This window comes from Natator depressus, chromosome 22, assembly GCF_965152275.1.
Source record: "Natator depressus isolate rNatDep1 chromosome 22, rNatDep2.hap1, whole genome shotgun sequence".
Taxonomy (NCBI): domain Eukaryota; kingdom Metazoa; phylum Chordata; order Testudines; family Cheloniidae; genus Natator; species Natator depressus.
Window position 1 is genome coordinate 13,583,634 of NC_134255.1, and position 20,481 is coordinate 13,604,114.

The 20,481-nt window shown below is 54.9% G+C and overlaps 1 protein-coding gene across 3 annotated transcripts; it reads right to left on the reverse strand.

The window, feature by feature from the left end:
- Window positions 1-443: 443 nt before the first annotated feature.
- Window positions 444-19,428, reverse strand: NLRX1 (NLR family member X1). Of its 3 annotated transcripts, none has more exons than XM_074936502.1 (10): window positions 19,202-19,428; window positions 16,906-17,011; window positions 15,975-16,108; window positions 12,621-12,696; window positions 11,062-11,159; window positions 9,785-10,401; window positions 7,498-8,909; window positions 4,830-4,916; window positions 2,586-2,837; window positions 444-1,869 (listed from the first exon to the last, which is right to left on the reverse strand). In XM_074936502.1, exons 3-10 carry the CDS (start codon window positions 16,087-16,089, stop codon window positions 1,551-1,553), a joined length of 2,976 nt encoding a protein of 991 aa, XP_074792603.1. In that variant the 5' UTR covers window positions 16,090-16,108; window positions 16,906-17,011; window positions 19,202-19,428; the 3' UTR covers window positions 444-1,550. The 3 variants fall into 3 exon arrangements, with proteins under 3 accessions (XP_074792603.1, XP_074792604.1, XP_074792605.1); XM_074936503.1 differs by lacking the exon at window positions 19,202-19,428 and adding an exon at window positions 17,256-17,335; XM_074936504.1 differs by lacking the exons at window positions 444-1,869; window positions 2,586-2,837 and having other exon boundaries at window positions 4,826-4,916.
- Window positions 19,429-20,481: the final 1,053 nt, after the last annotated feature.

Consider the following 20,481-nt stretch of genomic DNA (forward strand, 5'->3'; position numbering starts at 1 on the left):
GAAAGGCTCCATTGTCCACCCCTCAACCCAGCTGAGGCATCCAGGCCAGCCACAAAGCCAACCCCCAGGTGGTCCCATGCCTGAAGTTGCTTCATCAGGTTAAGGCCCCGCAACCCCCAATCCTTCTCTCCTACCGACGAGCCATAAGGTGGGTCTCTTCCTCTTCCCTGGATTGCTTCCCCCCACCACGCTCACATAGCCTGGCTATGGCACAATCTCGAATACCCTCCCCCCAATCAGCCCATGAAATGCCAAGGAAATGTCCCCCCATGCCTCCCGCACAGAAGTACTGCAGGGATGGGAGCAGGTAGCGCTCCCCAGACAGATGGCAGGAGAGATGTGGCATCGGTTTGGGAAGGCTCTGGCCACAGAAGAACAGACCAGTTTGGTAACAACTCACGTTTGTTGAAACTAAACCACTTTTGTTTCCATGATACACAGAACTGCACAAAGCGTCCAATACTGGGAACAACCTCCAGAGCTGCTCTGCCCTTCAGCCTGCTCTCCCACATTGGGCCTCGTGCTGCCTCAGTCCACACAACCCTCCCCCCAGGATGGATTTCCAGGGCCCGATTCCCCTGCGCCGTCATTGAAACCAGCGCACAGTGGGTGTCAAATGCTCCCTGATCAGAATGGGAGCATTCAGCAGCCACTGGGCCCTAGAAGAAAGGACTCCACAAGGTCCAGGAGACTCAGGCCCTTGGTTGATCAACTGGCTCTCAGCCCTCTGGTGCCCTTAAGAGTCTTGCCATGCAAACCTGTCCTGTGTTTGGCATGACCAATGGCCGCACCATTCTCAGCCCTCACGGAGTTCAGGCTGCAGTCCCCCCTCCCTTGGAATAAAAGTGGATCCCTTGGAGCAGAGCCAGGATCTCACCAGCCTTGGCAATGGCCGCTTGCTGTCTGGGAAAGGCAGAGGGGTTCCCAGATGGAGGCACAGGGCAGCTCCCAAGGGGCAATGCTCCATGGTCCTTCCACAGAGGCTCCAGGCTCTTGGTGTTGTGGTTTCACTGCAGTTCTACTTGGGCATCGCTCAGAGACAGCACGTGAGAGTGGAGGGTTTATGGCCTCAGTGCACTCCAGGAAGGGAGGCCAGGAGCTGCTTGGGAAATAGCCCAGTGAACCCTAGCACTGGGCGCGTCCCTGAGGTATGTGTGGCTGTGCAGATGGGATCCAAGTGAGGGAGCGACGGTGCCATCTAAAGCCAGGGCTAGTGCTGTGCAAGCTTCCCCCTCCCCCCCTCCGACCAGCTGCTCTGACCACACCCTGCCTCCTCCTTTTCTACTGCCCAGCGTTGCCAACACACCTCACTCCAGGCCTAAAATAGTGCCTCCTGCTGTCCTGGCGCTGGGGCTTCTCCTGACAGGACCCCCATGCCCTGTGGTGCCGCAAGTAACTACCTGCTCCCCGCCACCCAAGCGAACCCTGCTCTTGGGGTGGTGGTGAAATGGTTAACAGAGTGACTCCCTCGGACCCTGTTAAGTCCTTATGTCCATTGCATCCTCCCATCCTGCTGGGGCAGGCCCATGGGAGAGGTGCATGGGGGGGTGTTAGAAGGTTCCCTGCTGGATTTTAACCAGCATCTTCTTGACCTCGTTCTCCACCCGCAGGAACTTGGCCTTCTTCCAGGGGTTGCCGGTCTGCCGGCGGCTGCACTCCAGGTCCTGCAGCAGCAGGCTGAGGTGCTGCTGGACCCGCTCGCGGTCCCAGTTGGGCAGGTTCTTCTTCACCACGCTCAGGATGAAGGCCCAGTAGTCGGAGACGTCGGTGCCCACTGTGAGGAACACCAGCACCTGGACGCCGTCGCGGTCCTTGCGCAGCGCATGCAGGGCCCACTTGCCCTCCTCACTGATGTCGTTGAAATACAGGCTGGGGAAGGGAGAAGCAGGGTTATGGGGCCATGAGGCATCCCTTGGTGACCAATGAGAGAGGAGCATGGGGGGCCAGTGGCCAATGAAGTGAAGGGACAGGAGCAGCCCCAAAAGGCAGTAGCCAATGAGTGCAGGCTCAGAGAGGAGCCGCAGCCAATGGGCAACGAGTGGACGAATGGTGGCCACCGAGGGACAAGGCCTCAAGCAGCCGCATGAGGTAGTGGCCAATGAGAGACAAGCATGGGACAAGGCAGTGACCAATAAGGGACAAGCACTCCTGCAGCCATATGGGGCAGAAGCCACTAAAGCAAAGCACAGGCACAGGCACAGTGACCAATCAGAGAGAAGCATGAGCTATGGCTCAGGGGAGTAGTGGCCTAGGAGAGATGAGTGGAGGCACAGTGACCAATGAGAGACAAGGACTCTAGCAGCCATGAGGGGTTGGCCAATGAGTGACAAGCTCAGCCGCCGTTGACAAGCAGCAAGTGCTAGAGCAGCCACCAGCAAGGAGCCGATATGGGGTGGGGGGAGCACCCAGAGGGAGAGGGGCCAGGTCTTGTGGGCTGGGAGTGCTGCCAAGGAGGGAAGCTGGTACCCATAAAGGGGATGCCGGGCTGGATGCCTGAGCTGTGGCTCCCTGGTCTGGGGTCATGGATGGGGCGGGGAAAACATTGACCTGGCTGTATGGTGAGGGGAAGGGACTTGGAGACTCACTGCACTTCCTTCAGTGTCGCATGCCTCTTAGCCACCTCCACCAGCTCCAGGGCTGCCTTGTCCGTCACCGAATTGTAGCCCACGTTGAGCAACTTTAGGTGCTGGTTCTGGGCCAGGTGCTGAGTGATCACTTCCACACCCTGGTTCCCCAAGGAGGTGTGCAGGAGGGACAGGTGTGTCAGGGAGCAGTTGCCTGCGATGGCCTCAGCCAAGTACTTGGCCCCCTGCTCAGTCACGGGGTTGTCCGAGAGCCTGAAAACAACACAGGAAGGTCACAGAGGGAGAGGGGGCAGCCAGGAAATGGGGCTGCCACCCCAACAGGCACTGACTAGTGGGGTGTTTACTGCTCATACCTTAGTGCTGCAGGACATGGGGTGACAGAGGGCTCTGGGGAGAAAATAGCTTGTCCCCCTTAGAGCTGGTTAGGGGAAAAAAAAAAAAAAGAAAGGGAACAAAAAAAGAGGGGTTTTCCCCCTGTCACGGAGTGTGGGGGAGTCCAGGCCCTGCACCCCTCTTCCTGGGATTCACTGAGACTCTCAGCCAGCCAGTAAAACAGAAGGTTTATTGGACAACAGGAACACAGTCCAAAACAGAGCTTGTGGGTACCCCCAGGACCCCTCAGTGAAGTCCTTCTGGGGGAGCAGGGAGCTTAGACCCCAGCCCTGGGGTTCCCTGTCTTCCTCCACCCAGCCTCAAACTGAAACTAAACCCACCGAGCAGGTTCCCTGCTGCAGCCTCCGTCCACATTCCTGGGCAGAGGTGTCACCTCCCCCTCCCCCTCCTGGCTCAGGTGACAGGCTCTCAGGTCTCCCGTCCCCAGGGCACATTCCCAGGTCAACACTCCCCCCTCCCTGCTGCGTCACATCGTCACACCCCCCACCACAGATAATTTCAGCATTTAAAAAAAAAAAGTTTTGTATAAATTTTCATTGGAAATTTTTTGATTTTGGGCAGAAATTTGATTACCAAAATATTTCAATTTGGAAATGCTGCTGCGGTGCCTCGTGGGAGTTGTAGTTCAGGTGCCTCATGCTTCCATTCTCCACTATAAGCTGGGCTCCCTGGTTGGACTACATCTCCCATGATGCAGTAGGGTTTCCCCTTTTGGAGTGGGAGGCGGAACTTCATGGGATTCCCTGGCCATGATGCATCATGGGAGATGTAGTCCAGCTGAGGAGCCTGGTGCATAGACGAGAATGGGGACATGAAGCAACTGAACTACAGCTGCCATGAGGCACCATAGCAGCTTGTTGAAATTGGAATATTTTGGGGTTTGGAGATAGGACTGTTCAATTTAAAAGCAAATCACTAGAATTTTCTATGGAAAGTGAATACTTTTCGCAAAATACTTCATCTAGCTGAAAACCCAATTTTCTGTTGAAAAACAGATTTGACGGAAAATTTTCAGTTAGCCCTAGCTTTCCCTTTATTGCAGCCTTGGCGGGGGCATGTCACAGCTTCCTTTCTGTGCTCCTGCTTAATAGGAAACCTCCCCCCATTCTTCCCTCAAATGCCTTCCTCAGCTCTGGGTACATTTCCCTCATAATCCCTTCACCCACCCCGTAGAACTGACACCACCCTCCCCTAGCAACATGGGAAAGATGTTTGAGTCAGGCAGCGTTCTGTAGTCCTGCACAGCTTTGTCCTGGCAGCCAGCTCCCCCCAGCCCTGCCATTGTGCTGCAGGGAGTTTCCGCTCTGCCTGAACCCATGCTAGAGAGAACCGCAGGCTAAGCAGGGCTGCAGAGCCGGGAAGGGAAGGGCTGCAGCAAAGAGTGTGAAAGGGACAATGAAAGACGATGGAGCACACCAGATATTGCCTCCATGGCCAGGTGCCCGGAAAACCCTCTTGATCCAGGCCCCTTTGGCAAAGCTAGGTCCAAGCTGGTTCAGGCACTTTAAAGGATCCTGCCCAGTTCACAGACCATGGGGACCAGCAGCTTCAGCTGGCCCTGAGCTGAGCGTCGAGCCTGCTTAGTAAGGGCCAGAGTAACAACCAGCAGGCTCTGCCCCCAGCCTTTCCTCTCAGCCATTTGCTTACCCTCTAATACCTCCCCTCTCCAGGATCCCTCAGGCTAGTAACAGCGGGGCCCAGCATGCAGCTTGAACTCCTGACCAGGAGATCCAGAAAGCCATGACCACAGGTCAGCCGAACACACTAAGGAAGTGACCTCACCAGTAGGGGTAGGTCTCAGAGAGAGTCCTGCTCCGGGAGACAGGCTCTTGGTTTCCTGAGCACACTCACCGCAGGGTGCTCACCACACACTTGTCGTGCAGCAGCAGGTCCCGGATCTCCCTGCAGGCTTCAGGGCCCAAGCTGTTGAGCTGCAAACTGAGACAGGGCGAGAGCAAGAGGTCAGCAGTGGCACTAGTCAACCCTTCATGTTATGGGGCCAACACCCAGCCCCTCCCCACACATGCCCCTGCTGTAGGAGTACCGCACTCTGGCCCTAGAGGGCGGAGTAGAGGTTATTGCCCTACATGGGGGACATGTAGGTGCACCTATTGCAGTGCGACTCACACCCACCTGCCCACTAACACCCCCTCCACCTCTCCTAGCCTGCCAGGCACCCCAGGACTAGGAAGGGAGAACCACAAGGGATGAGGTCTCTCCTGAGGCAACCCAATGGGAGAGGCAGCCTGCGTCTTGTGGCCAAAAGCACAGAACTGGACTCTTGGGGTTGTTCCCTGCTCTGCCAGCATGCAGCCTTGGGGGAGTCATTTCCCCATCAGTATTAACAACACTGAACTCCCTCCCCTGCAGTCCTGGGAATGTCACGCTTATCCAATTAGTGTCTGTGAAGCCATTGAAGGGTGCTATGTAAACGCTCAGTATTACTCCTGGCAGGCGCCACCGAGTTATGGGTCAGCCATAAGGCAGCCATCACCTCTGCTTGGAAGATAATACAGTATTTTTTCCCCAAACAGGGAGAAAATGCTCCCCATTTTCATGCACAGACAGAAGAGGGGCAGTACCAGCCAGAAGACTAAATGGCACAAGCTCTCAGACAGAATCCCAGAGAGATGTACATGGGAGAACAGTCCCCAGCAGGAAGGGAAATTCAGATGTTGGAGGAGAGAGAGGGAAGGATCCACCATGGATTCCCTCCCTGATTGTCTTTGTATTGATTCTTCTCTGGCCAAAGGGATGGGACATTTTTTTCAGACCCGCTGTATTTTCTTTCCCCTCTTTCTTTCCTGATTGCAGCTTGCCGCCTTCTGGTAGAAGGTGAGTTTGCAATACCAGGCATATTTAAAAAACGAGACTAGGACAAAACAGGAGCAAAGTGACAAGAAGAGAGTCTTGCAACTGGCCAGGACCTGGACTAAATAGGTCTTTTCCAGCTCTAGATTCCACCTTTTCTGCAACCAGACAGGATCCATGGAGGGGGAAAACAATCAGAGGGGTGCAAATTTCTGAACAGGCCATATTTTAAAAAATGCAATTGACTGCTTTCCCCAATCACTTCAATATCCAGTTCAAAACTGCCCTTCTCCATTATACAACCCACTGTGGTGTCACTGCAGCCATGTCACAGATCTTATCTAACATCCCATCCCCATGCCAACAGTCTCCTCTGTCTCTCCACATCACCTCAACAGAGCTGGTGCAAGAACCTTCTGCTCCGCAGCTGCCATTGTCTGGAATAGTACCCCTCCTCCACATTGTACCTTTCCATCTTGTTCAAGTCTCCATCACGTTCCAAACCCAATCTGGAAGCATCTCATGGCTCCCTTGTCCCTATGTCTTAGTTTCTTTCTCTGATATAATTCAACTCCACAAAGCTTATGGAGAGAGTCAGTGTGTACCAAAGACCCTGCATGGAGTAGAGATGGAATATATCATACAGGGAATGGATCACTTGATGATTACCTGTTCTGTTCATTCCCTCTGGGACACCTTTGCATTCGCCATGGTTGGAAGACAGGATACTGGGCTAGATGGACCTTTGGTCTGACCCAGTATGGCCATTCTTATGTTATTGCTCTGGTACCAAGTGAGACAGTGGGACCAAGATACTCTAATGATCTTAACTCTGATCTAAAGTAAAATCTAATGATGGGCAAATGGCTTTCTCCCTCTCTCCCCCCTCCGCTTCTTTAATAAAAAGTTAGCAGAGCTGGCAATATAATTTAAAAATTACTTGAATGGATTTGTGGTGCCTTTAGATAGAATTCCACAAAAGCAAGGGCCCTGAAAAGCAACAGGAATTTGGGAACTGACAGCTGAAATACGGAGATGAAAACCACTAGAAGAGCCTTGATGCCAAGCACGGTTCAAAGAACAGCCGAACAGCAGCCCACAGAGTTCTATAAAGGACCCATCATCTGTAAAAAGTTGCCATCCATTGAGACTACTAGTCCCAGCATGCAATAATCTAGCATGGCTGCTTAGATCAAGGAGCACTGTACACTGATTTATAGTCTCCATGGTCTGTATCTTCGTATTTAAAACGGACAAAGGCAGCAACTCTTTACACCAGGTTTCTCAAACTTCATTGCACCGCGACCCCTTTCTGAAAACAAAAATTACTCCATGACCCCGGGAAGGGGGACAGAAACCCAAGCCCTTCCGCCCCAGGCAAGGGGGCCCAAAGCCACAGCCCGAGCCCTGCCCCCCTGGGGGCATGTGAAGCTGAAGCTTGAGAGCTTCATCCCTGGGCGGTGGGGCTTGGACTTTTGGCTTCAGCCCCAGGCCCCAACAAGTCTAATGCCAGCCCTGGCAACCCCATTAAAACAGGGTCACGACCAACTTTGGGGTCCTGACCCACAGTTTTGAGAACCGCTGGTTTACACCATTGTACGCAGCTCTCAGGCTCCAGGCAAGCTGCTGATGGGAGTACAATCAAGGCATCCCCAGATATAAATGGATGACCTAGACCCCAGGCAGAATCAGAGAAGGAGACACTCACTGGAGCTTCTGGCACCGTAGCAGGACAGGGAAAAGAGTTCTCAGGCTGTTGACATCAAGATGGCATGAGCTCAGGTTAAGCTCCTCCACCTCATGGCTGGTGGTGCCCATGACAGATGCCAGGATGGAGCACTTGAGTGGGGTCATCTTGATGGAGGAGAGGTTGATCGCCCTGAGGGAGTGGATGGCCTCAGCCGTGAAGCGCTCGTTCTGGAACTCATGCAGGAAGACGAGGTAGTCCATCAGCTCGGATGGTGGCAGCCACTTGCGGCTGTTCCTGATCATGGTCTTCTTCATAGCGTTGGCAATCTCAAAGGCTGCCAGGTTCTTGATGGAGCAGCCAAGCTGCTCCAGGAGGGCCCGGTTGCGGCGCGACAGGAGCCCGCCCATGAAGATGGGGAAGAGCTCAAAGACTTCATCATCCGGTGCCTCGTCAGGGTGGTGCTGGGGGCCCTCCACCCCCAAGATGCTGGAGTTGATCTGGTCTAGCACATCGTCGTTGAAGTAGTCCTCCTCCTTGAACATCTCCACCGCCATGGTGTGGGCAATGGTGTCACGGTCCTTGCCACTGAGCCGGTTGAAAAAGCGGGGGAACATCTTGAGTAGGCCGAAGAGCAGCGGCAGGATGCGCAGGGGGAGGACCTTGGAGACGATGCTCAGCACCAGAGTCACGTCCTCGCTTACCTTGCCGATGACCTCAGACACCTCCTTCCCCACCCGCTGTGCCAGGGTCTTCTTCTCGCCCAGCACCACATAGAGGGCTGCCAGGTACTCCTGCATGGCAGGGATGGTGAAGACAAAGGTGTGCTCCTTGCCCGGCTGGACGCAGGGCGTGAGGAAGAAGCGGAAGACGTCAGTGCGGAAGACGTTGAGGAGGTTAAGCTCACCCTCCGTCTTCATCTCCACCTCGAAGCACTTCTGCAGGTCTTCATCTGAGAAGCAGGTCCGGCGGGAAATCACCCCCTCATGGGCCAGCTTGCCCACCGTCTTGGCTACGTATTTCATCATGGAAACGTTGGTGGGGTCGGTGCTGTCCAGGATCTCCCCGCTGAAGTTGAGCCGCAGGAAGCTGGTGTAGATGCCCGTCAGGGTCTGGCTGGGAGGCACCGACTTGGTGAAGTAGAGGAAGTGCAGAGTGGTGCAGACCAGCCAGCAGTAAGAGGGCAGGAAGCAAGCAGCTGCGATCTGGTTGTGGTGCTCCAGATTCCTCGAAAGCATCTCCACCAGGTTGTCCCGCTCGTCCGAGTTGCTGCTGCTCCCGCTGCTGTCGCAGCCGGGCTGGCTCAGGCGCATCTGGAAGTACTGCTTCTGGAGGTTGGTGTCAGAGAAGCCACAGATCTCGGCGTAGCGGTCCACGTACTTGCTGGGGATCCGGCGCACGGCGGATGGGCGCGTGGTGACGATGATGCTGGCCTGCAACCAGAGCAGAGATGCACAAAGCTGGGATTTAATACAGTCCCTCTCTTTCTCTGTCAAACCATTACTGGCCTGATCCAGAGCCCACTGACCTCAATGGGAAACCTCTCTCCGGTGTCAGAGTGCCTTGGGTCAGGCCCTATATGACGAAATGACTTGAGGAGGAAGGGCAAGGACTGGATGGGATTAAGGTGATGATTACCTCAAGGCTGCTGGTTCACATCCAGCCCAGGACAGCAATGATTTAACATCATCACTATCTGAGGCTGGGTGTGAGGGGAGCTTAGGGGATCTCAGTCCGGCTGATGGACTCCCACACATTGCCTTTTCCTACAAATCCCTCATGCCGCAGCTCGTACTGATGGCACAACAGGTCAGAACCGCTGGCACTAAGATGGGGCATGTTGTGCCACCTTAGCAACCCCCTCCGTTCATTCGCCTCATCCCTCCGCAGACACCCATTCCCCCATGCCTTCTGGATTTGCCGCCTTCCATTTAGGCTGTCCGTTCTTCGGGTCAGGAACCACCTTGGGGTTGCATTTGCTATGTTACATCGATAACTGCAGGTTGTCAAGAAACAATCCTCCCAGCTGGCACGGATCAGCCTCTTTGTTCCCAGCCTGTGCAGGGAGGCCAAAGACTGAATGAGCTTTGAAGACTGGACTCCCCTCTCCCTCCTAAGGGCCATGAGGGGCGGGGGTGTCCTTCCAGCACACGGGGTGTGGGGAAGCTCCTTGCTGTGCCTTTTACCAGCCAGTCAGGGCCAGTAGAGGCCTCACCAAGGAGTGGGTTCTGGGCAATGCTCCAGGGATCCCCGTTTCTACCTGCAGCCCCTGACAGGCTCACAGCACCGGGTGGGGAGGAACACCAACCTCTGGCAGCAGGTACTTCCTCAGCAGGTTGACCACGATGGTGGAGGGAGGCACGGCCTCATTAGGGTCGCAGCAGAGCTCGGTGCCAGACAGCCGGAAGTCCAAGTTGAGCCGCTCCAGCCCATGGAGGATAACGAGCACCTTGAGGTTGGTGGAGCCCAGCAGCGGCACCACCTCCTTGAGGTGCAAGTACTTTTTGGTGATGAGGCGCCGTAGCGAGATGGGCACGTTGCTCTGGGACAGGTCCTCGCAGGAGAAGGGGATGACCAACTCGAAGTGGGGCAGGCGCCCATGGCACCAGTCCACCACCATCTTTTTGATGAGGGTGCTCTTCCCTGTGCCCACTGTGCCGTACAGCACCACATTCTTCACCTGCTGCCCGCAGGCGTCCGCGTCGAACAGGTTCTGGAGGCCGATGGTCCGGCTACAAGGGGACTGGAACTGGTTCAGGATGGTCAGGTCAGACGAGGGCTTCAAGATCTCCTCCAGGGAGCTCTCCCTGATGACCGGGTCCACGTGGATGGTGTCCAGTGAGAAGGATGGGCCGAACTGCCTCTCCTCATTGGGCTGGTGGCTGAACCAGTCAGACAGGCTCTTCCGGTGCTTCTGAATGGCATCTGAGGGGTAGGGGGTAGTAGAGAGATGCTCACAAATACGGGGGTGGGGGTGGGGGAAAGGTTGTCTCAAGTTTCCAAATTGCTGGAGCCCCTCCAGTACCCCCAGCGCTAGAGTCCCTCAGCGCAGTCCTGGCACCGGCTGCTCCAAGCCCTAACAAAGCCCAGGAACCCCCGGATCCAGCTAGCTGCCCCCTTCATTCCTGTATTGGAGCAGCGCTCGTGCACCAGCGGGGTGCCGTAGCACTGTGCTCTCCCACCCAGCGCTCCAGTGCTGGTGCTGTCCACTCCCCACCCCCACAGCCCAGTCTGACCTGCCAAGACGGTGCCTTTAATATTGCTTTGTACAGAGGTAACATTTCCCCATCTAAAGACCCCCCCAGCACACTACGAAGGGTTGGAGGGGCAGGGTGACCCTCCCTGTTTCACACAGGGTTAGGAACCCGTTGGCTCCAGGGCCCCGCAGCGAGTCAGCGACAGAACAGGGAATAGAACCCAGGACTCCTGTCACTCTGTCTCCTTTTCTAACCACCGCACCTCGCCCGGGTCAGTGACTGCATCCCAGCCTGCTCACCTGACTCCCAGTCCCGAGCACACCCTACCACCTCAGCACTGCCCCTCTGTGATGGGCTCCTACAGCATGGCAGAAGCACGGGGCCTTACCGGAAGAGACCACATTCCTCAGGGCCATCTGGCCAGGCCGGGAGGAGCTCGGCTGAGACGCACTCTCCTGGAATCCTCCTTGGTAGCGAGCAAAGCTCCTGCAAGGAAGCAGGCAGGGAATTGTTGAGAGAGCAAAGCCCAGAGTGGGACAGCAGAGTCTGTCCCAACGGCCCAGAGCTGGGGCAGGCTGCAGCTTGAGTGAACCCGGACATCCCAGCCAAAGACATGGTTAGCTCACCAGCCAACCCCTCAGCCCCGGCCACAGAGAAACTGCCTCCTTGCCATTGACCAAACTCTTCCGAAACGAAGGAGGGGAGCAGCTTGTGTGCAAACACAGCGGTGCCAGAAGAACTGGGGAAAGCACCACTGCAGTAGGACCCATGTCAGCTCCAGTGGCATTGTGGGAAATGGGGAACCTGAGGACAACAAACCAGGACCTGCTTCTTCCAACTCAGCCCAAAGAGAACCTCCCCTTGTTTGAACTCTGAGCTGCAAAATGTGCCCACTTTATCCTGAGACCAGGTCTGGCTCCAGCAGGAGCCAGGCAAGCTCCCCGCAACCCATCTGTCTCAGGCCTGCCATCAAGGGACCCATTCAGGAGTTCAGTCTGCACTCAGGCTTTGATCTCTCCTCTGAGCCAGAGAACAAGGGGGCCTGTTAGTGCAGGGGGCTGTTTGTTATGTGAATACTTGTCCACTAGGAACTGGGCAGAGGCCAAACTCATTTCATAAGGACCACCAAATAGCAACAAGCCACCTTATATAAGAATGGCCCAGTGTCCTGTCACCAACAGTGGCTGGGGCCAGATGCTTTAGATGAGATGAACAGAAAAGTGCAATTATTGAGTGAGCCATCCCCTGTCATCCACTCCCAACTTCTGGCTGTCAGAGGTGTAGGGGCACCCAGAGCATGGGGTTGCATCCCTGACAATCTTGGCTAATAGCCTTTGTGGACCTACCCTCCATGAACTTATCTAGTTCTTTTTTGAACCCAGTTATACTACTGACCTGCACAGCATCCCCGGCAATGAATTCCACAGGCTAACTGTGCGTTGTGTGAAGTAGTCCTTCCTATTGTGGTTTTAAACCTGCTGCCTATTAAGTGCATTGGGTGACCCCTGGTTGTGTCATGTGAAGGAGTAAACAACACTTTCTTATGCACTTTCTCCACACCAGTCGTGATTTCATAGACCTCGATCATCTCCCCCCTCAGTTGTCTCTTTTCTAAGCTGAACAGCTCCCCACACATAACTTTCTGTCATCAGCTGGGGTGGGTTTGAATGGGTTGCCAAGGGGTGACAGGCCCCTTAGCCTATTCCCAGCCTCCCAGAGCTAGTCCCTCTGAAAGACCAGGAAGAGCCCAGCTGAGAGGGCCTCAGCAGCCTCCCCCCACCAAAGCCATGCATCCTGGGGCAGGATCTCAATTAACTTTAACACCCATGCCGACAAATTAGACCAATTGCTTTATGTGAGGGGAGCTGCCTTAGCCACCCACCCCTTGCACTCGGGTCCCCTTTACTTCATGCCCCTGCCAGCTTCCGCAGGCGCTCCAGGCCCTACCTGGGGGGGGACATTTTGGAGCACAGCCTGCCAGCTGGGTGAAGCATCCTCCTGAGGATGAAGCTGCTCCTGGCACCTGAAAGGAAGGAATGCAGGAGGTCAGAGAGAGCAGGATTGAGAGAGATACAGGATGGTGCCTGTCGCCTGCCACCCGCCCCCCAGGGTACCGGCTCCCCCTCAGCACCCTTCTTCCTCTGCACTCCAAGAAAGCAAAGGAAGGAGCCTTGCTCCAGCAGCACCCGAGGCCCAGACAGCCAGGATGTTCTGTGCACCTTCCCCAGGGTTCTGGCTCCATGTGGCCTGGACCGGACCATGCTCCATGTAGTGTGCATCTGTGCACGGCCAGGGAACAGGATGCTAAGGCAGTGATGCCAGATTCGAGGCCCAGGGAGACACCTGCCTGCAGAGTCATGGGCTCATGTTCAGAGCACAGGCTTGGGAGACAGGAGCTCCTCTGTTCAAATCCTGTCTCTGCCACTGTCTTACTCTCTGGCCTTGGTATTTCCCCTGTCTGTGCCTCCCTGTGAGGGACAATACTCTCCCCCCCACTCAAAGGGGGTTGTGGGGATCAATTAGCTAATATCACAGAAATCATAGAAATGTCAGGCTGGAAGGGACCTGAGAGGTCAGCTAGTCCAACCACCTGTGCTAAGGCAGGACCAAGTAAACCTAGACCATCCCTAAAAGGTGTTTGTCTACCCTGCTGTCACAGAGTGTTGGGGAGTCCGGGGCCTGCACCCCTATTCCTGGGATTCACTGTGACTCTCAGCCAGCCAGTAAAACAGAAGGTTTATTGGACAGAAGGAACACAGTCTAAAACAGAGCTTGTGGGTACAACCAGGACCCCTCAGTCAAGTCCTTCTGGGGGAGCAGGGAGCTTAGACCCCAGCCCTGGGGTTCCCTGCGTTCCACCACCCAGCACCAAACTGAAAAACTAAACCCCCCCTAGCAGGCTCTCTCCTGCAGCCTCCTTCCACATTCCCGGGCAGAGGTGTTACCTCCCCCTCCTGGCTCAGGTTACAGGCTCTCAGGTTTCCCATCCCCGGTGAAACTCCCCTGCCACATTCCCAGGTCAACACTCCCCCTCCCAGCTGCGTCACACCTGCACTTAAAACCCTCTGATGACGGGGACTCCCCAACCTCCCGAGGTAACCTGTGCCAGCACTCAACTATCCTTAGAGAGACAGAAAGTTTTTCCTAATATCCAACCTAACTCTTTGTCACGGAGTCCCTGGGCGATGCTCTGGAACTGCTCCCCATGAAGCCAGTCAGGACTCTGGGGCAGTCTCCTTTCTGTGAGCAGCCTGTCTGCAGGACACACGGCTCACACAGCTTCCACCTTCCTGGGTCTGACCTCGGAGCATTCAGCATCCTCTGCCCCTCCGTGCGCTTCCCACAGCAAGTCCGCCCAGGCAGGGTCCTGGGGAAGCCAGAGGGTCCTGCCTCCCAACTTCGCAGTCAGATGTGACTCTCAGCCAGCCAGTAAAACAGAGGTTTATTAGACGACAGGAACATGGTCTAAAACAGAGCTTGTAGGTGCAGAGAACCGGACCCCTCAGCTGGGTCCATTTTGGGGGGCCGTGAGCCAGACAACCATGTCTGCCTTTCACTCCATGTCTCCAGCCAGGCCCAAACTGAAAACTCCCTCCAGCCCCTCCTCCTCTGGGCTTTGTCCCTTTCCGGGCCAGGAGGGCACCTGATCCCTTTGTTCTCCAACCCTTTAGCTCTCACCTCATAGGGGGGGAAGGGCCCAGGCCATCAGTTGCCAGGAAACAGGGTGTTGGCCATTCTGTGTGTCCAGACCCCCGCACACACCTGCCCTCTAGGGCTCTGCAATGATCATACACCCTTACCCCACCACCTAGATACTTAAGAACTGCATAGGGGAAACTGAGGCACTCCCACACTATTCAGAGGATACATTAAGAACAGTCCCACTTCGTCACACTCTCTCTTGTTGCAAACTTAGCTGAGTCCTTGTTGTCCTGCCCTCGATGGACAAGGAGAACAACTGATCGTCCTCCTCTTTACAACAACCTTTTACGTATTGGCAGACTTATCAGGTGCCCCTCAGCATTATCTTGACTAAACATACGCAAGTCTTTCAACCTTTTCTCAGAGATCAGGTTTTCCAAACTTTGAGCATTTTTGTTGCTCTCCTCTGGACTCTCTCCGATTTCTCCACATCTTTCCTAAAGTGTGGCCCCCAGAACTGGCCATGGGTACTCCAGCTCGGGCCTCACCAGAGCCAACCAGAGTGGGACAATGACCTCCCGTGTCTTACTTAGGACACTCTTGTTAATACAGGATGCGATGCTTTGCAGACCCTGGGCCTGCTTTGGTGCAGATCCTGCTGATTCCAGTGGTAGCTGCAGGTGCTCAGCACCTGTAAAAAGCAGGCTCTTTATAAGTGCTAAGTTATGAGCAAGCATCGAGGGCACCCCATCACATGAGCCAGGGAATTCTTCCCAGCAGTGGCACAGCCTGACCTGCAAATAACCTCCCAGGGAATTCCCCCACTGAGATCTCTGACTTCTGGTGCCAGGGCATGTGGGAATATCTCCCCCCAGTTATCCACTCAGGACTGGATTTTCCACTTATTGCCCCAATGTTTTTCCCCTTCTCTAGCACTGTCCATCCACTCAAAGCACTTCACTAAGGAGGTCACTACCATTAACTCCATTTTACAGATGGGGAAACTGAGGCACAAAGTAGTCAAGTGACTTGCTCAAAGTCACCCAGTGAGTCAGTGGCACAGCTGGGAATAGAACCCAGGAGGTCTGTCTCCCAGACCCCTGCCCTGCACTGCCTCTATGTAAACTAGAAGGAAACACTTTGCACGAACACCACCTCCCCGCCAGTAATGGTGCAATTAGAAGTGACATAACTAGGCCAGCAAGTCTCCTCTGACAAAGCAGCACAGACTGGCTGCAGTGTGAGCTGGGCCCAGGCAGAACTGGTGCCATCCCAAGCCCCCAGAACCCAGCACCCAACCTTAGACCCACTGTGCTTTTGTCTTAACGCAGTTTCATCAGTGGGGAATTCACACACAGGACATGGCTGTGATATGGCCGTGGTCACCAGGTGAGTCGGGGCAGCGCCAGTAGAAGAACTGGGCTCCCAGCCCCTTGCTGTAGTCTCTAGACCCTCCCACCCTCTCAGAGATAGGAACAGAACCCAGGCATCCTGACTCCCCTGCCCCACTCATAAGATCATGCTGCCCCAGAAGGTAGAATCCAGTGATTCCACCTGCAGCCATAACAGGGAGCTGCAAATTTCACTCCAAAGGGATTGGGCTCTGGGGAAAGCCAGGTAAGAGGCTTCTCACCTCAGCCAGTTCCAACGGCTGCTTACCTGGTGCAGAGCTGGGGGACAGCAGCATGCGCATAATCTCTCGGCCTCCGAGCTTGGGGCCCTGGATCCTGCTCCAGCGGGTCCCAGCCTGGGGCAGACATCTCGGGCACTGCATGGCAGGGGACTTGCTTCAGCTGAAATGCAGAGAGCAATCACTTGGGGAGGTGGACCACCCCACTGCGGTGCCCCAGCTGGACCACCCCGCTGGGGTCCTCAGTCCCATCACTAAGCTGTGTGCTGTGAGGGCCAGGTTAGCAAAGCCCAGCCTACCCCAGGACACACCTGAGGGCTAAGGAACCAGCATCATCTTGCATGAGCGGAAGCCCAAAGCTTGCTTTATGCACCCTTCCTCCTTGGGCTCTCACACCAAGAGGCAAGCGTAAACAGTGCTCTCCCCACCAAGCAGAGAGATTAGCGATCTTGGAGCAGAGAGGGGGCCCTCAAGACAGCTCTCCCCTGCGCAAACCCACAGTATCAGGCCATCCGCTCAGTCTTCTACCCTGTCTGCAGCACTGGGGAGATCCCCTTCCTGACCTCCGTAGTGATTAGCTGGTGCCCTGCAGCTTTACTGCACTTTGGGGGCCTCAGTCTCTTCTCACACTATTTTTAAATGGATTATCACAGGGAACTGATGTGAGCAAGAGAAGAGTCAAGCCCATTGTACTGGTGGGAGTTTTTCGCCACCTGAGTCACAAGCAAAGGAGGGTCTCTGGGTCAGGCAAAACAATAGTTCTAAGCAGGTAAGGTTCTTAACCAATCACCTGAGTGAGGGGCTGCAGCTGTTCTCATTCAGTTAATTTAGGGGAAGAAAGAGACAGAGCACGAGGTGAAAGAGCAGTGTCACTCCCTCCCCTTCAAAATCGTGAGTCAGGCCCTCCCCACCTGAAGATTGCACTACTTATTCAATAATGACATTTGAGTCTTTCTTTACCTTCCTGGGGATCCAGACTTCTCTCTCCTGACGAGAGGCTTCACATTTACTTTGGCTGGTGCTGTTTAGAGAGTCTCCCACAACCAGGTGACGCCAGGGGTAGGGGCTTTAAGAAAGAGATCAAAGGTGAGAGTCCCGCTGACATGGGGAGTGTTGGCAGCTAGGGTGACCAGACAGCAAATGTGAAAAATCGGGACAGGGGGTGGAGGGTAATAGGAGCCTATATAAGAAAAAGACCCCAAAATTGGGACTGTCCCTATAAAATCGGGACATCTGGTCACCCTATTGGTAGCTCTGTAGTGGAGAGAAGATCCATCCTCTCCCCCTTACGCCCTCCCCCCTCCAAATACCTGAGTGGTTACAGGCTTTTCCCCTTGGCCTGTCAGTGGCAGTCAGGGGAAGGACAGGCCGGTGACCTTCTCTACCAGACAGATCCCAGGGGCCCACTGAGGAGACCGTCTCCTGCTGCATTCGTGTCTCTCTCCAGTGCTGCAGTGGCAGCCAGCACAGAGCCCTCTATCCTGAGCCTGGCAGCCTGTGCTGGCTGCTCTGCTGGAGAAATGAGACACAGGCTTAGGGCAAACCCGTAGCCTCCTCCCCTTAAAGCAGCAGGGGAGAGAGACTCCAGCTGTCAAGCTGAAATCTGGCCTGCTGCTTTCAGGCCTTGCAGAGAGCAGCGCTCGGGAGCGCCCTACCAGGGGCTGCCTTGGAGAGTCTGGGCCAAAAACAGTCGGGAGTGGGGTTGCCGCTGCCATCCACGTTTGTCAGGGCTGAATGGATCCCCACCGAGCAGGTGTGGGGCCCCCTTGCTCTGCACACCTGTTGAATGCAGCGGGAGTTTAGCGTCTCTAAGGCAAGGGTAAACTGGAGCAAGAGTCAAATTTAAAGTGGAACAAGCTTGTTTCCAGCCCAGACAGCTGCTGCCAATTGCTGAATCCATGATCTTTGTGAGCAGCCAGAACAGAAGAACATATGTGTCCAGGGAACACCTGGTTCGTCCTCTCTCAACTGGCTAATACCAGTCTCTGGTCCAGGCCATGTCTGACTGTCTCCAGGGCAGCAGGTTGTGGGCATTGCCTCCTCTGAGGCTTGTCAGTGCTGGGAGCGGGGTGCCAGCCCCTGTCCTTCTCCATCTGCGCTGTAAGGCTCAGGGACTCCTGCCCAGTGTGAGAAAAGGAGTTGGTCATTGCATCTGGGTTTAGCTGTGGTGCTGTGGTTGTGGCTGGGGGCATTCGATCACTGGTAGATGTAGGGAGGGCACTGAAGGGTTAACAGGTGACGTGAGCAGGGTGTCTTTCCCTCCCCAACCTGTCATTACCTGGGTGGGAATCCCCACACAGCAAGCTGCTCAGCCTCGCCTCACCTCTCCTCTGTCTTGTTTTTCAGGCACCCTGAGAGTTTCCAAACCACACAACAGGAAACCTCTGGTCCCAGGGAAGCTACCTGGGCTCTGGGCTCTCCTGTGCAGCCCCCTTGAGCGGGGTCGGAGCTGCGACGACTCACCGAGCCCTTTCGGATGCTTTTCATCTACCCATCTCAGAGCCCTTTCTGAAGGAGGGTCTATCTCATTGATTATACCCATTTTACTGCTGGGGAAACTGAGGTACAGAGCAGGCCCATAACAGAGCTGAAATAGAACCCAAGAAGGTCTGGCTTTGGAGTCCCTTGTGGTAACCACTAGACACTTGTTAGCAAAGCTGGGACTAGAACCCAGGAGTCCTGACTTCGAGTCCAGGGCTCCATGCCCACCCTACTTCACGGGCACATTTTGCTGTCCCCTATGCTCCTGTAACTCAGCGGATCCACTGAATTTGAAAGGCAGGGTGCTGTGAAGCCCACTGCCTGGGGTCCCGGCTGTTCTACTTCTATCAATAGCTGGGCAGGGATGCTGCTCTGGGAGAGGCATGTTTGGGGTGAAACCCAAACTGGGTCACAGTGTCCCAGAGCCACCAGCTTAGGGACTTTCTTTTGCAGCCTCTGCTCAGGGCAGCCCCACAGAGGTCCCTGCTGCCATGAACCCCACAGACCCCATTGCCATTGCCTAGGAGAGATAAGCCAGTTTCCTGCTCATTCTGTCTTGCACGGTCCCCGCCACCAGAGCAGAAATACAGCAGTCGTTTCTGTTAAAAACCAGCCCCTTGCTCAGAACCCAGCCCACCAGAGAAAGCCAGAGATGAAGGAAATCAGGGCTCTGGCTTCTGAGCCGCTCTGTGCTCGGACTAGGGGGAGCAGGGACCCAGCCGGCTCAGAGAATGGGGACTGAGGAAAAATGAGACTCTGGAAGATCAAAAGTTACCTAGAGTGTTTTCTCAGCCAGCTGCTGTGTGTTAGTCCCACAGCCTTCGGTCCATTTGGAATCGCTCTTCCCCACCCGTCACTGCATGCAGTTGTATCTCTGCCATCCCTGGCAGCTGTTAAATGTTGCCCCGTGCCAGAGAGCGTCCCTCCCTTTCCTTTCTGTGGTTTTAGCTCGTTCTCTGACAGCTTCTCTCTGGCTGCTTCCTTGCAGCTGTAACTTCCTGCAGCTCTGGCCCCTCCCACCGCCTCTACAGCTGGGGAAGCTGCCAAAAATAAGCCAGGGTGGTGAAACCACAGAGAAGGAGAGGGAGAGGAGAGCAAGAGACAGCTCCTCCATTAGCACTGCGAAAGTTATTCCGGTGCAAAAAGGCCCAGAGCCTCAAAGTCAATGGAAATCTATGGCTGTTAGGAACCTAAACACCTTGGAGGATCTGGGCCAAAGAGGCCGATTCTGATTGCATGCCAGTTTCACGCCATTGGCTTCAGGAGCATCACTCCAGATTTACACCTGTAGAAATGAGGGCAGAATCAGGCTCAGGTCCTTGCTGAAACAACTTTACTAATATACCTGTGCTGTGCAGGCTGATGGCACATCACAAAATCATGTGGCATCATTAAGTATAAATTCGAGAGTCCACTCTAATCAGCAGAGCAAGCTCTGTGCAAGGCCCTCCGGCTATTCCCCATGGCCATAGCGATCATTGGTATGGCTTCAGCACCGTAGGGGGGGTGCATTGGGCTTTACAGACCTACCCAGGCAAGGAGCTGGCGAATTGTTAAGATGCTTAACGCGAAGAGCAATGACGACCGACTGTGGTGGATTCAGGGGATGGGGGGACAGGACAAGGGGGAGGAAATATGGCTCCTGAGCAATCTTTATTTTAGCTGTGTTTGGAAGGACCGGCGAGTCCTGTTTGAAGCAGGGACCATCTTTTTGTCATGTACGTCCAGCACCGCGCAGAGCGAGGCTCTGATCCCTGACGATGGCTGCTAGGCACTAAGATAACATCATTCATAAATAACAATGACCATTGCTGTTGTTATGGTCGGGGACAAGGCCCTAAGAGGGATTTTGCAACTCGTCTGTTACAGTCCGTGGTTCCACTCTTGCAGCTGCAGGGAACAGCTCCCAGCAGGCAGGAACACGGATGGGATGGAGTCATTCTCCACTTCCTTCCTCGGTATTACAGGCACAACTGTCTTTTGGGGTTTGGCACCCAAACACCCATCCGTTTCTAGGGAAGGATTTGCCCTGGGAGGTGACTCAGAGCTTTTCTG